This window comes from Oncorhynchus masou, chromosome 5, assembly GCF_036934945.1.
Source record: "Oncorhynchus masou masou isolate Uvic2021 chromosome 5, UVic_Omas_1.1, whole genome shotgun sequence".
Lineage (NCBI taxonomy): Eukaryota > Metazoa > Chordata > Actinopteri > Salmoniformes > Salmonidae > Oncorhynchus > Oncorhynchus masou.
The window spans coordinates 79,369,488-79,387,415 of record NC_088216.1 but is presented as its reverse complement, the minus strand read 5'-3'; the positions used below and the strand labels follow the sequence as shown (position 1 = coordinate 79,387,415).

The following is a 17,928-nucleotide window of genomic DNA, read 5'->3' as shown; positions in this document are numbered from 1 at the left end:
GAGAATTAATGCCATGGTTGTCACGCCCTGACCATAGAGAGCCCTTGTTTCTCTGTGGTGTAGCAGGTCAGGGTGTGACTAGGGGGTATTCTAGTTTAATATTTCTATGTTGTGTTCTAGTTTAATTTTTCTATGTTGGTGTTTTGAATGATTCCCAATTAGAGGCAGCTGGTAATTGTTGTCTCTAATTGGGGATCATATTTAAGTAGCTATTTTTCCCACCTGTGTTTGTGGAATATTGTTTTGTTGTTGTGCATGTGCACCACTTAGTCACATTTCATTGTTCATTATTGATTTATCGTTTTTTTGCTTTAAGTTTCACTTTGAAATAAATATGTGGAACTCAACATTCGCTGCGCCTTGGTCCCGTTCTTACGACAAATGTGACAATGGTTATTACTTGAGTCCCACAATCACACCGGCGTGATTTAGTGCTTCAAAACCCTTTTAAACCATGTGTGTTTACAGATTATTCAATTTCTTCTGCATCCATAGATACCAACTATTAGTATGTGTGATTAATGGTGGCTGAGCTAGAGCGTTGTTTGTGAGACATGGGTGGATCCCGAAGGTGCCGGGTCATTTGACAAAAGCGTCTGTAGAGACTGAATGGTTTGCACAAAAAGCTATGAAAAGCTGAGACTCTCACAAACACGCAGATGTAATCTCTATGACGCTCACAAACAACATAAGAGTCGTTATAAGATAATGGGTTCTTCTGCATAGAAGATCATATGAAATCCCAGGACATAGTGTCTATAATACTGTAATTAGCTCACATAGTTGCTGTCATAAACTCCAAACAGTTGTCACTGACCAGTTGGATATTCATTTTCCACTGAGCAATTATAGCATTCGTATCAATTCATTTTTAGCGGGTTTTTGCTTGGCTGACTTTTCTTTTTAAATTGCACACTGTTGTTTGTTGTTACTGTACTAATACCTCTTGCTAATCCCAGAGCCATGAATCAGTAAGGTAGACTAAAAACTGGGGGAAAGACACAAGCTGGTATTGTGCCCACAGAACAGTTTGGGTCTTATGCCCAGACCAACCACAACATGAGACAAGACAGGCAGGGTAAGCAAAACAAATCACAGTGAGGTCATGGGAGTAGACCAGGGCACAGGGTGTGTCTGCTGCTGCACCACTGGCTGTTATTCAGGTGTAGCTTAACCGTCCTCATATTTCACTCACTATTTGTCTTCAGGCCTCACAGAGTTGCATTTCCCATTTACTGATTGGCTACCACTGCCAATGGCTGTTAGAGTTGTGTTAAGTAAAGCATGCATTCACATCAGAAGTCCCTGTGATATACTAGTGCATGTCCAGGAGGTGTACTTGTACATCAGGCTGCATCACACTACAGAAACAGGAGATCATAGGTTCCTATGATCATAGGCTCTTGCTCCTATGAGCCAAGACTCATGCAAGGCTACTTACTGGTATCATCTTAGAAAACAGCACAGAAAAGCTAACAAGCATAAAGAGTTCTCATGAACAAATGTTTGGAAAATATTCTTTATCCATTATCCAATGAGGTTGTACAAACAGAATAATAGCAAGTGTCTTTGGCGATACATACAATACATCATCTGAATTCAAATACACAGAGGTGACTAAAACAAACAAAAAACTCAATTCAGCCGTAGGCAGAAATTTGACCGCAAGAAGCCCAAACAGATCAAATAAAAACAGAATAATTTCATACCTTGCTTATGTTTGTATACAATCAAATACTGTATGTCTCTCTATTTTTCATGGGAATACTTGGGAACAGATTTCCAAAATAAAACAATGGCACAGTATTTTATGGACAAAAATGGAAAAAGCAACAGTATATATTGGGAGATCTAAACCATACAGACATGGACTAAAGGATACATGTATCAAAAATGATTACAGTATGGCTGTACTATACAGAAGAACATAGTAGGTAAAACATTTGTGACAATCACAATATTTTTGTTTTGTGATGTGCTTTGTGTATGCTGTGGCAACTGTTACTTAGTGGACTATTCTAGCTTAATATATCTAATGAAATGAGTTACAACATCTGATCATTAGCTTTCAGTAGCTTTTGGGTAATCAACCATAATTGTCATGCAAGCTAAGGGGGCCTATTCAAGCAATCCCAGTAACCAGCCATTACCAAACAACATCTACATGTTTACAGTGCAAAAGAAAAACAAATGATTTCTAGCAAAAACAAAAGAGCCCAGAAACCCCCCAGAAATACAAGATTACAAACCTTTATACGTAAGATGGATAAGACAATTTAACATAACAGATGGACAATCTGACTCACTTGAATGTGTTTTGAAATCTAAAGTAAACATTTAGTAACCATATAAACTGGACACAGTCTGACATATACTGTAGTAGGTGTATAGTCCATAAGTACATTGGGAGGTGATGTGAGATCCATGCCAGCTGTCTTCTTGTTACTCAACGACCTGCACAGACCTGTGAGCCACGCTGGTGATGTCATTCACAAAGGAACCCTTATTCATCCCTTGCTGTAGGACAAATGATTAAATAGACATTAGAATCCCCCCCTCCATACGGATTGTTTTCCTAAATAATGTCATGGATACAGTTTCTAGCTCACATCAGGTTTCTCACTAAGTGAAACTGAAATGTCAAGCAACTGAGGTAAGAGAGCTAGGCAAAACTATGTTCAGCATCAGGTAAGCATTCAAATACAAGGGATAAGATGTCCTGCGTGAACAGATAAGAGTCTGACACTGTGGTGTGAACCTGCATCCTTAGATTCATTGGCTGTACGATTGCAGCAGCTCTAGAGCTCCTGTGTACATACCATTGTTCAGGTGTACTGTATACTGTATTCGCCCACCAGACAGAACATAATCCCTCCATTCATTCTCCGCTGTTGTCAACAAATGCCTGATCGGGGCGTGGACTAGGTTCTTACTACTGAGGACACAAATGGCACACCTCACTTAATACAGACAGATACCAGGGATCTCAACAGCTATAGAAACAGCAAGTAGAGACAACATCAGCCAGCCACACTGAGTCATCCTCCTCTGGGGAAGGAAGGGGTGGAGAGTGATCAAAGACACCTATCTTTGTCCTGACTGAGCCAGCCTATTCAGATCCTCCTTTCCTACAAGAGCTATTGCCTCCATTGCATTTTTCTCATTTTTCAAATGCATTGAAGCGTAAACTGATAGATAAAATGCAATAGCTCTCAACAAACAAAAAGGTACATATCTGCAACAGGGATATCCCATATTAGTATGACAGAATTTGTTTGAATTATAGGCTCTAAATTCTTACCTTTTTTAGGAAACTCTGTATGTCCTTCTCTGACCAGAGGCTGTAGAGGAGCACACCTGCAGCTTTGCTTGCCTTTGGGAAAAGCCTACCAAGAGAAAGAACAATCCCTGTAAGGCTGGAGTATTCTGAGCCTTTAACCTCAAAGTCAAAGCTCTGTTATCTGCCTTCTTTGGAAAGTCCCCAAAGAGGCTGTCCACAATTGTTAGATTTTGCAAATGTTTTCTTTACATAGAGCAGATCTTGTACTTTTTTGTTATAAAATATAATGAGCAGGCCTTACCTGTTCTTGCTCAGGTCGTTGAGTGAGTTGACCAGGTTGTTGCTCAGCAGGCGCTTCCCCAGCTCAGGCTCCTTCATCAGAAGACTGTGGCTGGTTTGACACGCCATAGCCAGGGTGTCGTCAGACTCTGTCCCTTCCTTGGTCCATGAGCTGAGGATGCCAACCAGCTCTGGGAAGGTCTGTCGGGCTTCAAGACACACCCCATTAGGTCATTCACTTCCCGCAAACACACTCTATGAAGTGTTGCTAACTTGACAACAAGAACAAAATGTTAAAACTAACACAAACTCAGATCAGGTATAAATTAAATGTTTAATCCTCTCTTGTTTAATCCTATCTCAAAAAAGAAGTGGCAAAATTGTTTAGCTAACCTGACCCTGCTGGATGTTTGCTCTCAATGCAAACTAAACCATTATTGAAACAAGGTAGCCTAACATTCTAGGTTCCATCCATTTCACTATGAACATGGTTAAGATTGGTGTCCATGCTCACCCATGATGCTCTGAAGGCGTTGGTTCTTGGCTAGGTTTCCCACCAAAGCCACAGCAGTCTTCTGTAGGCTGGGGTTGGAGGATTGCAGCAGGGGAGAGATTTCAGGCAATCCGTTCAGCTTCTGCACAATGGTCTGGCTCATCACTCTAGAAACCTGTGAACACAGAGATGAGGGTCTTATAACGGGGTCTATGAAGCGTTTCTAAAACGTTTTTGGGAGGACCATGATTTTAATCGTTGTTTTTCTACACACATTTGGTGCATGTTGTTGTCTATACATTTGGTGCATTTAAAATAATGTTTGTGTGAAAATGATTAATTAAATAAAGAGTAAAAATGCTGTGTCGTTCGTACAATGCCTTGGTTAGCGGTGAGGTTCTGCAGGGCTCCACAGCAGGCCTCCAGGGTGTCTTCTCTCTGGCTGGACCTCAGCAGAGACAGGTAACTCTGCATAGTCTTTGAGTGGAAGAGCCAGCCCGCTCCTTTAGGATGCTGCTCCTCCATCACGGGGTAGTCAAAGTGATTCTACAGGAGTGAATGTTAATCATCAGATTTTTTTAGGTGTTCAGATCTTTGATGGAAGTTGATGTACACAACATGTGTGTTCTAAAACATTCAATACTGTGCAGTACACAATGATGTCATTGTGTATCTATGTACAGTTTCCACCCATCTCTCTCCTCTCTCCCTTGATGTCATTAGACCTATATGCCTGTCTCACCTCCTGCTCCTGGACCTTGCTGCTCTGTTGGCTGAAACAGCCGATGGGGCCGGTCTCAGCTGAGGCGTTGGCCCGGCTGATGGTCCCGGCCAGGGCAGTGATCCGGCTGAACAGGGCCGGGGCCTCACTCTCCAGCTGGAAGCTCAGGTTGTGCAGGACACAGACACAGTTCTCCATAGACTGCCACAAACAGAGGCAAAATAACTGGTTTGGTTAGTTTGCATTAATCTGTACCTACCATACACATGTCCATAGTATTATTCTTCAAACACCAAGTTAAAAAGTAGGCATCGAGTAAACGTAAGCAATGGAGAAAATGTATCCCATGATATTTTCACATGCAGGTAGAACTTATATTATTTGGAATTCTGAAGAATGGCATTCCATAAATGCATCATCACTTGTTTCAACGTTATTTTAAGATATTTAATGTTGCACGCCCACCTTGTCATCTGGCCTCTCTGATGCTACACACTCCTGGACGTAACTGCTCAGAGAGTCGATGAGGCCTCGACAGTTACGCATGGCCTGCCTGTTGCTTTGCGTTGCACAGCTCAGATTTCTGTTGGAAAAGTTAAACTAGTATTGTCATGCATCAGGTAAAGGCAGGTCAGCATTGTGTAGTCAGTTCATAAGTTTGTCTTTGTAACCTCTGGGCTAACTGATAGTATACAGTATATCTGTGCAGTGTGCACCCCTGGTCTACAGTATTGATCGATGTGTCTCACCGTAGACATGCTGTAGCATGGTAGAAGACCTCTGGGTCCAGGTTCTTGTTGGTCTCATCTACTCCTCCTGTGTAAGGTACTACCACAGTCTCTGTCAGAACAGGCAGAGCGCTACGCACAAGCTCTGGCTTCAGACTGTCTGCAGACGACAGGTTCCAAAGGAGACCTGGAGAGACAGGACAAAGTTCAGAACTTCTGAGTTCAGTGGCAGTAGAAACAGCAGTTGTTCAAATATCTGATTACCTCTAATGCTACTACTGTGACATGATCATGGATCTTAGCCAGCTCAACTCAAACACAAAAATTCAACAAAAGCAATACTAGTTAGCCACACAGTGCACTGTGATCAAACTGTCATGACACGGGCATGGCATGTACTTTTTAATGCATAACTAGGAGAGAGAACAAAAACAGGCAATCCCTCTGAGTCTCCACGACCAGGGTTGACAGGCAATGTGAGGTGTTTCAGTGCTTCAATCTACTACATCTCTGTAATTGTCACTGTGCAGCATAGACACTAGCTACATCCTGTTGCCAGTCAAGAACCAGGGTAAATATTTGATAGCATTAGAGCCAATTTATAGAGCACGGCTTCAGGGAGACAGAACAATAGAGAGCAGGATGCTCTATCCTCCAGAACAGCCTACTGTGAGACATCTCACATATCAAGTTTCTCTGGTACAACAGCACACCATAGATCATTTGTGTGACTGACAGCAAGAACTGATTAGGATTAACGTGACAGGGTTTAGTGAGTGTTTCCCTGTGCTTTATGGCATGAATGCACTTAAAGCAGAACTGATTGAGTGTTTCCCTGTGCTTTTAGGAGAACTGATTACGATTAACGTGACAGGGTTTAGTGAGTGTTTCCCTGTGCTTTATGGCATGAATGCACTTAAAGCAGAACTGATTAGGATTAACGTGACAGGGTTTAGTGAGTGTTTCCCTGTGCTTTATGGCATGAATGCACTTAAAGCAGAAATGAGCAGTTGAAACAATAACAAACCGTACTTCCCACCCCTGTTTCGGTAAAAAGCAGAGGGATGGGAAATTACGACCAAAATAATAGACATAATAGAGCTATGGATACAAGGACTGTTTTAACTATGTTTTGAGGCTATATAGTGATTGTTTTACTTTCTTCACAAACACTGGAGTAAAACAAGCATGCATTTTTGGTTATGATAAGGTACTACAGTTGAACTAAGCTCATGACGCATCTATAAGTTACATTCTTCATGAATCAAAAGTATATCATTAATTTAGATGTCCAAAAATGGATGCAGGAAATGCAGATTGCCCCTTCAATTTAAATATGCACATTTTGGCATCAGAAAGCAACACAAGCGTGTTTCATAACCGCTTGCATTCACACACTGGTGCATATGTCTGCCAACTGTCAACTGTCTATGATGTAATACTATAATACTCTATAATACTTAGGTGTCTGGTTAGATTGTAAACTCTCCTTCCAGACCCATATCAAATATCTCCAATCCAAATTTAAATCTAGAATTGGCTTCCTATTTCGCAACAAAGCATCCTTCACTCATGCTGCCAAACATACCCTTGTAAAACTGACCATCCTACCAATCCTCAACTTTGGCGATGTCATTTACAAAATAGCCTCCAATACCCTACTCAACAAATTGGATGCAGTCTATCACAGTGCAATCCGTTTTGTCACCAAAGCCCCATATACTACCCACCATTGCGACCTGTACGCTCTCGTTGGCTGGCCCTCGCTTCATACTCGTCGCCAAACCCACTGGCTCCATGTCATCTACAAGACCCTGCTAGGTAAAGTCCCCCTTATCTCAGCTCGCTGGTCACCATAGCATCTCCCACCTGTAGCACACGCTCCAGCAGGTATATCTCTCTAGTCACCCCCAAAACCAATTCTTTCTTTGGCCGCCTCTCCTTCCAGTTCTCTGCTGCCAATGACTGGAACGAACTACAAAAATCTCTGAAACTGGAAACACTTATCTCCCTCACTAGCTTTAAGCACCAACTGTCAGAGCAGCTCACACATTACTGCACCTGTACATAGCCCACCTATATTTTAGCCCAAACAACTACCTCTTCCCCTACTGTATTTAATTTATTTATTTATTTTGCTCCTTTGCACCCCATTATTTTTATTTCTACTTTGCACATTCTTCCATTGCAAATCTACCATTCCAGTGTTTTACTTGCTATATTGTATTTACTTTGCCACCATGGTCTTTTTTGCCTTTACCTCCCTTATCTCACCTCCTTTGCACCTCATTTGCTCACATCGTATATAGACTTGTTTATACTGTATTATTGACTGTATGTTTGTTTTACTCCATGTGTAACTCTGTGTCGTTGTATGTGTCGAACTGCTTTGCTTTATCCTGGCCAGGTCACAATTGTAAATGAGAACTTGTTCTCAACTTGTCTACCTGGTTAAATAAAGGTGAAATAAATAAAATAAATAAAAATGTCACTAGACAGAGAAGTGTTGAGTATAGAAAGAGAACAGTCGTCTGTACCTGTGAGTTGTTTCTGTGTCTCGGTAGAGTCTGTGTCTCGGAGCAGGGCCAGGGACTCAGTGATGCCCCCACAGCGCTGGACCTCCTCCTTGTTGCCCGCATCTTTAAAGGCCAGGTTCCGCAGGGCGGCCGAGGCTGTCTGTTGGACCTGGGGACTGGGACTCCTCAGCAGGTTCACCAGAGGAGGGATCCCTTTGAGCCGCAACACCTGAGAGACAGGTAAAGCTGTTAGACGTTCTAACAGGACAGTGTTTTTGAGTCCGGGTCCTGGAGACCCATGTCTGTGTCCTCACCTCCTGCTTGGCCTTGTCCTCTGAGTAGGTAGAGTGTTGGATGAATGAGGCGCCATAGTGCTGGTAGTTCACATCTCCATTGGACAGGTACTGCACCGCCTCCGCCATGGTAATATCAGCAAGCTGGCCATAATCATTCATCCTGTTGGGAAACCCCATATAGGTACACTACATGACCAAAAGTATGTGGACACCTGCTAATCGAACATCTCATTCCAAAAGTTGGTCCCCCCTTGCTGCTATAACAGCCTCCACTCGTCTGGGAGGGCTTTCCACTAGATATTAGAACATTGCTGCAGGTATTGGCTTCCATTCCAACGGACACATCTGGGTTTAGCGGATGCCAGGAGAACGCAACCTGCATTAGTGAGAATCAGACACTGACGTTGGGCAATTAGGCCTGGCTCGCAGTCGACCTTCTAATTCAACCCAAAGGTGTTAGATGGGATTGAGGTCAGGGCTCTGTGCAGGCCAGTCAAGTTCTTACACACCGATCTTGACAAACCATTTCTGTATGGCCCTCACTTTGTGCACTGGGGTGTTGTCATGCTTAAACAGGAACAGGCCTTTCCCAAACGGTTGCCACAAAGTTGGAAGTACAGAATCATCTATAACGTTAATGTTTGCTGTAGCGTAAAGATTTCCCTTCACTGCCACTAACGGGCCTCTCCCGAACCATGAAAAACAGCCCCAGACCATGATTCCTCCTCCACCAAACTTGACAGTTGGCACTAACCATTGGGACAGGTAGAGTTCTCCTGGCATCCGCCAAACCCAGATTCATCCGTTGAACTGCCAGATGGTGAAGCGTGATTCACCCCTCCAGAGAATGCGTTTCCACTTCTCCAGAGTCAAATGGCAGTGAGTTTTACACTACTCCAGCCGATGCCTGGCATTGCACATGGGATCTTAGGTTTGTGTATGGCTGCTCGGCCATGGAAACCCATTTCATGATGCTTCTGATGGACAGTTCTTGTGCTGACGTTGCTTCCAGAAGCATTTTGGAACTTGGTAGCGAGTTTTGCAATTGAGGACAGACAATTTATACGTGCTACACGCTTTAGCTACCGGCGGTCCTGTTCTGTGAACTTGTGTGGCCTACCACTTCGTGACTGAGCCGTAGTTGCTACTAGACATTTCCACTTCAAAGTAACAGCTCTTACAGTTGAATGGGGCAGCTCGAGCAGGGCAGACATTTGATGAACTGACTTGGAAAGGTGACATCCTATGACGGTGCAATGTTGAAAGTCAGGGAGCTCATTCTACTGTCAATGTTTGTCTATGGAGATTGCATGGCGGTGTGCTTGATTTCATACACCTGTCAGCAAAGGGTGTGGCTGAAATAGCCAAAATCACTAATTTGATGGGGTGTCCAGATGCACTGTATAGACAAACGTATTCAGAAAGTATTTAGACCACTTTTTCCACATTTTGTTACGTTACAGCCTTATCCTAAAAAGTATTTAAACAATTGTTTTCCTCACCAATCTACACAGAATACCCCACAATGAAAAAGCGAAAAGAGGTTATTAGATTAAAAAAACAAAATGTATAAAAATAAAAAATGAAATATTTTATTTACATAATTATTCATACCCTTTGCTATGACACTTGAAATTGAGGTCAGGGGCATCTTGTTTCCATTAATCACACTTGAGATGTTTCTACAACTTGATTGGAGTCCACCTGTGGTAAATTCAATTGATTGGACATTTTTTGGAAAGGCACACACCTGCTTATATAAAGGTCCCTTAGCTGACAGTGCATGTCAGAGCAAAAACCAAGCCATGAGGTTGAAGAAACTGTCCATAGAGCTCCGAGGCAGGATTGTGTCGAGGCACAGACCTGGGAAAGGGTAACAAAACAGTTCTGTAGCATTGAAGGTCCCCAAGAACACAGTGGCCTCCATCATTCTTAAATGAAAGAAGTTTTCAACTACCAAGACACATCCTAAAGCTGTACGCCAGTCCAAATGAGCAATCGGTGGAGAAGCGTCTTGGTCAGGGAGGTAACCAAGAACCTGATGGTCAGTCTGACAGAGCTCCAGAGTTCCTCTGTGGAGATGGTTGTCCTTCTGGAAGATTCTCCCATCTCTGCAGCATTCCACCAATCAGACATTTATGGTGAACTGGCCAGACGGAAGCCACTCCTCAGTAAAAGGCACATGACAGCCCACTTGGAGTTTGCTAAAGGGATGTTTTTCAGGGACTGAGAGACTCGTCAGGATTGAGGGAAGGATCAATGGAGCAAAGTACAGAGAAATCCATGATGAAAACCTGCTCCAGAGCACTCAGGATCTCAGACTGCGGCGAAGATTCACCTTCCAACAGGACAACGACCCTAAGCACACAGCCAAGACAATGCATGGGTGGCTTCATGGACAAGTCTCTGAATATCCTTGAGTGGTCTAGACAGAGCCTGGACTTGAACCCGATCGAAGATCACTGGAGAGACCTGAAAATATCTGTGCAGCGACACTCCCCATCCAACCTGACAAAGCTTGAGAGGATCTGCAGGGAAGAATGGGAGAAACTCCCCAAATACAGGTGTGCCAAGCTTGTAGCGTCATACCCAAGAAGATTCAAGGTTGTAATCGCTGCCAAAGGTGAATCAACAAATGTGATATTTATAAAAACCTGTTATTGCTTTGTCATTATGGGGTCTTGTTTGTAGATTGATGAGGGGGAAAAAACCATTTAATGCATTTTAGAATAAGGCTGTAACGTAACAAAATGTGGAAAAAGTCAAGGGGTCTGAATACTTTCTGATTGCACTGTATAGTGTTTCAACAGCTGTTCAGAAACATTTGAAAATCAACTCATCATCAAACCCCAAAGCAGCATTTACACAATATCTCACATTCACTCATTCCACTCACCCTGCTTCAATCTTGCTCTTGACCACTGATATCTTGGGCTCGGCCATGGAGGGGTTCGATGGTGCCCTCTCAATACGAGTTTGGCTGCTGGTAATCTGGCCGCTGCTTTTCGTCTGACGGGTGCCAATCAACTGGCTGTGCCTTTTCTGCACATCGTTGCTGTTGACAATGACCTGAGAGGGGCCGTTGCCATTGGAGATGAACTGGCTGTTACCCCTCTCAGTAAGGAAGAAGCTGGATCTGTTGGATTGGAGCTGCCGGGTGGGGGCCGAGGACTGAAACTGCTGCAGGGCTGAAGCCGGGGCCTGGGCAGGGCGCTGTGTGGTGGTGTGGAAGGGAAAGGGGTCGGCATCAGGCACACTGCGGCTGCTGTTGCGCTGACCCCTGGCTATGGGGGGACTGAGAGGTAATCGTCTCTCCCACTGGCTGGAGCTGCTCATGTTTCTCTGAACAGTAGATCCCTTGGAGGACAGTACCATTCGCTTGGTGCTCTGCTCATGGCTAAGCTGCAGAATAAAGTCATTTTAGTAAATGCTAGCAGACACTTTGGAATCAGGAATGTTGCAACACTTTCACCAGCACCTGGCAGCAAGTAGCGTAGCTGTTCAGAGCGTTGGACCAGTAACCGAAAGGTCACTGGTTTGAATCCTCCTCCCTGAGGTGAAAAATAAATACATCCATTGATGTGCCCTTGAGTAAGGCACTTAACGCTAATTGCTATGGGTATGAGTGTCTGCTAAATGACTACAGTGTAAATGTAGCACTTACAACTTCATTCGAAAATCATAATATACACAAGGTGGCCCACTGTAAGTGAAGATAAATATCATGTACTGCATATAATCAATCTATTGTTGTTGATAACTATTGATTTGTCTAATTGGCAGAGGGCAGTGGGAAACCAGAAACCAGAAACTCCAAAGCTGGTTGGAAACTTGGCTTGGACCAGAGTTCAGTTCAGAGTACTCATAATGCCTCATCTATGTGAAAGTACATGATTAAAACAGAGGTGTGTGTTACAACAATGAGTCAGATGCCACTATGAGAGGATGCCTCTCTCTGGAGTTGTGCTGGAGGGAGAGCTGCTTGGAAAGAGCAATATTCCCCATTCTTCTGGTGACTGGGCAGAAACTCCCAGTCCTGTGGTTAGCCAGTCATCTGCAACACCTGCTTCTACCTGACTACTCTCATGACAGAATGTTCACAGAAATCTAGTAGCTGGTCACAGTGGATATAGTTCTGGGTCCCGGGATTAGTCTCAGACAGACTTCACCATCACGATGGCATTGCTTTCATATTAAAAACCATCACTCATTAGGAAATAATTTGTTGAGATGAATACTGATGCTCACTAAAGTCTCCAAACGGTATACTGCTAAATACAACTGACAAACCTAGCACAGTTATCAAAAACATGGGGCAATGTATTTATCTTCATATGTATGTGATGTGAAAATGAAAGTGAAAAGCTTCATACCGTTCTTGAGAGGCCATTTGTACCATTCGAGAAGACAATTCCATTGGGACTGGTAGGTGACTTAATGGAGTCAGTGAATACGCTGACGTACATAGGACCTGTGGAGAGAAACATGAGAGATCCTAAATGACTCTTAAAAGCTGTGTAAATATGAGTTATCACGGTAAAATATTGGGTGTAACACTCTTAATTACTTAGATTTTTTTACGTGACTGAATAGACGCCAAGAAGCAAGTCTCCAAGCCGTAATGATTCATGTTAATGCATGTGAAATCTTAAATTGTCTGTGTGAACTGTTAACCTGCCGTTCAGGGGCGGGTTCTACTAAGCTAACAAATAGAATTGTTTTCAGATGGTCATACCATGTCTCATTTAGCTATTTGATTTTTAGGACACATTTAGGTATATATACAGTATTTTTGTATTTTTTATTTCATCTTTATTTAACCAGGCAAGTCAGTTAAGAACACATTCTTATTTACAATGGCGGCCTATCCCGGCCAAACCTAGACTACACTGGGCCAATTGTGCCCCGCCCTATAAGACTCCCAATCACGGCCGGATGTGATGTTCCAGTCCCTGGATTCGAACCAGGGACTGCAGTGACGCCTCTTGCACTGAGATGCAGTGCCTTAGACTGCTGTCATCAAGGCAAAGGGTGGTTATTTGAAGAATCTAAAATCTAAAATCTATTTAGATTTGTTAAACACTTTTTTTGGTGATTCCATGTGTGTTATTTCAGAGTTTTGATGTCTTCACTATTATTCTACAATGTAGAAAATAGTTTAAAAATAAAAAATAAAAAAATAAAAACTTGAATGAGTAGGTGTGTCCAAACTTTTGACTGGTACTGTATATTTTTTTAAATATAATATTTAATTTGGCCTTTACTACTATATCGCATAGAAACGCAGTTAATAACACATGAACAAATAGCAAAACAGAGAGTCACATTTTTTTATCATAATGAGGTTTTGAAGTGTCTGTCCTATATCTAGGAGTTATAAGAAAGCTCAAGAAATATTTTTTCATTTGTCCCGTTACACTAGTGTGACACTCCCCTTTCCATAGTGGGGTCATATTTCAATGGCCAAACCGTTCTGATAATAGAGACATTTTCTCGAGAAGACAGATTTTCGGGACGTGACAGCATAGACTGTCATTTAGCCTATATTTACTATATTAAAATGAAACATGTTGCACGTTGTTTACTTAACAGAGTTAACAACAGTAGAGTTAATGATATCTAATGTATGGAGGTTATTCATTTACTCATTAATAAATCATTAACAACAATGCAAATCTAATGGGGGTAAGTCAGAACCTTAAACCATAACCTGATTAGGCTTTAGGTCAAATGACATAGCATACAAATAACGTAATACGTTTTTATTCTAATAATGATGCTTACTCGTTGGCGACTTCGTTGGCGACGATAAAGATCCATTTTTACTGTACTTCGACTTGCCCCTCTTAATGGTTTGCACCTGATCCAAGACACGCTGCTGTTTGGACCGAAGTTTGTTATCGGACGGCAAAGCAAGAGATGTCTCCTCCACATTCCCAATGGATATGGCCGATTTCAACGGGTCCATTGTCATCATGAAGGTCTGTTTCCAGCTGTAAATCCAAAGTCTTATGGTTCGTAGCCTACTATACTTGCTCCATACAGGTGGCGTTTGTACAGGCAATCTAATATATGAAATGCGCACTTTGCCCTGCCCTCAACAATGAACCACGCCCACTATAAGTAATATGTGTCTGGTGTGTCTGATATGAATGTTCATATTACTAGTAATGATTGGTCTTCCTGTGCAGCTACTGTCCAGTGATTCTTTAGAAGACTATAAAATGTAAATGACTCAAACCCGTATGAAGTCAGTGCTCAGACCCATCAGAGCCTGCTCTGACAGTTAGCCTACTTCTTAGACATTCCAACTGAGCTCATGTCATGTGGCCACTGAGGGAGCTGCGGAATCCTTTCAAAACCTCTTTGGGATTGTCTACCTCTCCGGCACATGCTCTTTTTTGTAGCCCTTTTTGACCCCGTGGCCTCATGGGTGTAATTATATTCATATTTTTAAGAATTTCATAATTAATAAACATTTCAAAAAAGCTGCGAGTCAAAGGGTTTTGTTATATTTCAGTCTTCTCTGATGTATATGAAGTGTAATATTGGGATGCAAACTCAAAATGTAATACAATTCAACTCTACATCTGACATTGTACAGATGTCTTATTTTTTAAGCCCATAACCATGTGTGTGAGGAGTATATTTTTGTTTCAAAATAGATTGGTTTAAGACGGACAAGAATCACTCAGTGTGAACTTGATTTAGCCACTGCAGTAAAATTGACCTCTGATGATCATTCACCTATTGTTTTGTATTTTCTCGTGTGCAAATATTTTTTATATATTTTACCCTACAGCACTGTTTCAAATGTTTAAAAAAAATACAGCTTGAATGACCCTACAGTTGTAGGCCTATAACAATAAAATAATAAAATGTTGAGATTAAAATCACTGTATTGGTGAATTGCATACAAGGTCCAACTGAAGTGTAACTTCTGCTTTTAACCCAACCCCCCGAAAGACATACAATACAGTGTCTTCAAAAGTATTCACATCCCTTGACATTTTCCCCATTTTGTTGTGTTACAGCCTGATTTTAAAATGGATAACATTTTGTTGTGTCACAGCCTGATTTTAAAATGGATAACATTTTGTTGTGTCACAGCCTGATTTTAAAATGGATAACATTTTGATTATGTGTCACTGGCCTATACACAATACCCCATAATGTCAACGTGGAATAATGATTTTAGAAATGTTTACAAATTAATAAAACATTTAAAGCTGAAATGTCTTGAGTCAATAAGTATCCAACCCTTTTGTTATGGGAAGCCTAAATAAGTTCAGGAGTAAAGATGTGCTTAACCAAGTCACATAAGTAGTTGCATGGATTCACTGTGTGCAATAATAGTGTTTAATGTGATTTTGGAATGTCTACCTCATCTCTGTACCCAACACATACAATTATCTGTAAGGTCCCTCAGTCGAGCAGTCAATTTCAAACACAGATTGAACCACAAAGACCAGGGATGTTTTCCAATGCCTCTCAAAGGGCACCTATTGGTAGATGGGTAAAAAATAAAAAGGCATTGAATATCCCTTTGAGCATGAAGTTATTTATTACACTTTAATGGTGTATGAATACACCCAGTCACTTCAAAGATACGGTCATCCTTCCTAACTCAGTTGCCGGAGAGAAAGGAAACTGCTTAGGGATTTCACCATGAGGCCAATGATAACTTAAAAACAGTTACGGAGTTTATTGCTGTGACAGGAGAACTGAGGATGGATCAACCACATTGTAGTTACTCCACAATACTAACCTAAATTATGATTGAAAAGAAGGAAGCTTGTACAGAATAAAAAAATATTCCAAAACATGCATCCTGTTTGCAATAAGGCACTAAAGTAAATCTGCAAAAAATGTGGCAAAAAAATGTACTTTATGTACTGAGTACAAAGCGTTAGGGTTGGGGAAAATCCAACACAACACATCACTGAAAACCCCAATTCATATTTTCAAGCATGGTGGTGGCTGCATCATATTATGGGTATGCTTGTCATCGGCATGGACTAGGGAGTTTTTTAGGATAAAAATAAACGATATAAAGCTAAGCACAGGCAAAATCCTAGAGGAAAACCTGGTTCAGTCTGCTTTCCACCAGACACTAGGAGACAGATTCCCCTTTCAGCAGGACAATAACCTAAAGTCCAAATATGCACTGGAGTTGCTTACCAATACAACATGGAATGTTCTTGAGTGGTCTCGTTAGTTTTGAATTAAACCGGCTTGAAAATCTATGGCAAGACATGAAAATGTCCGTCGAGCAATAATCAACAACAAACTTGACAGAGCTTGAAGAATTCTAAAAAGAATAATGTTCAAATATTGTACAATTCAAGTGTGCAAATCTCTTAGAGTCTTACCCAGAAAGACTCACAGATGTAATCGCTTCCAAATCCTAATATGTATTGACCCAGGGTTGTGAATACGTATGTAAATGAGATATTTCTCAAATGTTTTCACTTCGTCATTATGAGGTATTGTGTGTAGATGGGTGAAAAACATCTATTTAATCCAATTTGAATTCAGGCTGTAACACAACAACATGTGAAATAAGTCTGGGGTATGAATACGGACTGAAGGCACTGTATACACATACATATACATGTTCATATTATTTGATTGTTTTTGAGGTGTGGCGGTCTGTCAGACTAGGCCCTGGGATCTGTTGTTGTGATAATAACAATATGCTCAATAATAACATTTGATAAATACAATTGCTGAATTCACCATGGTGATCAATACATTCATCATAATACCAACATCCATGACGAACTGAGATTTCCACACCAGACCTAGGCTAGACAGCTGAGTCACCATGGCAGGTAGCCAAGTGGTTAGAGCATTGGGCCAGTAATTGAAAGGTTGCTGGATTGAATCCCTGAGGTGACAAGTTAAAGAAATCTGTAATTTTGCCCCTGAACAAGGCAGTTAACCCACTGTTCCCCGGTAGGCCGTCATTGTAAATAAGAATTTGTTCTTAACTGACTTGCCTAGTTCTCCATTTTGAAGAATAATAGCCGTAAGAATACCCTGGGGAAATACCAAGACCGTTTAATTCAATTGTCAGATTTGATGGTGTTAAGCCGGCTGCTCATCATCATTGTAAAAAATGCACTGGTGTAGACAGAATCAACAAGCACCACACCCATGGGTATTGGCATAGCTTGGCACCACAGTCAAAGTTACAGCTTTTGTTGGTGTCCAACCTACACTTGGCAATCTGCACCAAGCATTAATTTCCCATTTTGGTGAACCCTTAGATGGAATTAGGTGTTGATGTTCAGGCATGTTTAAAGATTCGTTAGAGCAGAGTTTTACTTTTGTATTGAAGTCACAGAACTTCTGTCATTCATCATGCTTTCGATACAGACTAACAGTTTGTAGTTTCCAAAAGTCAGTAGTAGACCTAGGCTACATTACTATTACATTATAATCAAAACCCAATGACAATGTAAAGAAGGGCAGACAACAAATACTATTTAAATAATGCAAGTGAATGTACAAACTTAATAATGGCATTTATAATCTAGATTTCACTTGACATTTAAATGTCCTGTTTAAGTGCATTTCCTATATAGCCCTTCGTACATCAGCTGATATCTC

At 41.5% G+C, this 17,928-nt stretch overlaps 1 protein-coding gene across 1 annotated transcript; it reads right to left on the bottom strand.

Annotated features, from left to right (window-relative positions):
* Positions 1–1,505: 1,505 nt before the first annotated feature.
* LOC135540330 (plakophilin-1-like) lies at positions 1,506–14,503 on the bottom strand. Its single transcript, XM_064966918.1, has 13 exons — positions 14,098–14,503; positions 12,687–12,784; positions 11,210–11,715; positions 8,332–8,473; positions 8,039–8,246; positions 5,523–5,688; positions 5,239–5,356; positions 4,795–4,974; positions 4,428–4,598; positions 4,074–4,227; positions 3,582–3,768; positions 3,302–3,386; positions 1,506–2,517 (listed from the first exon to the last, which is right to left on the bottom strand). Exons 1-13 carry the CDS (start codon positions 14,288–14,290, stop codon positions 2,443–2,445), a joined length of 2,283 nt encoding a protein of 760 aa, XP_064822990.1. The 5' UTR covers positions 14,291–14,503; the 3' UTR covers positions 1,506–2,442.
* Between the last annotated feature and the right edge of the window lie 3,425 nt (positions 14,504–17,928).

Coding starts and splice junctions, on each gene's coding strand:
- LOC135540330 (XM_064966918.1), bottom strand. CDS start 14,290: ATGATGACAATGGACCCGTTGAAATCGGCCATATCCATTGGGAATGTG. Junction 4,599..4,794: donor GCAAGGTCCAGGAGCAGGAG/GTGAGACAGGCA, acceptor TCACTCCTGTAG/AATCACTTTGACTACCCCGT. Junction 3,387..3,581: donor AACGACCTGAGCAAGAACAG/GTAAGGCCTGCT, acceptor TTCTCTTGGTAG/GCTTTTCCCAAAGGCAAGCA.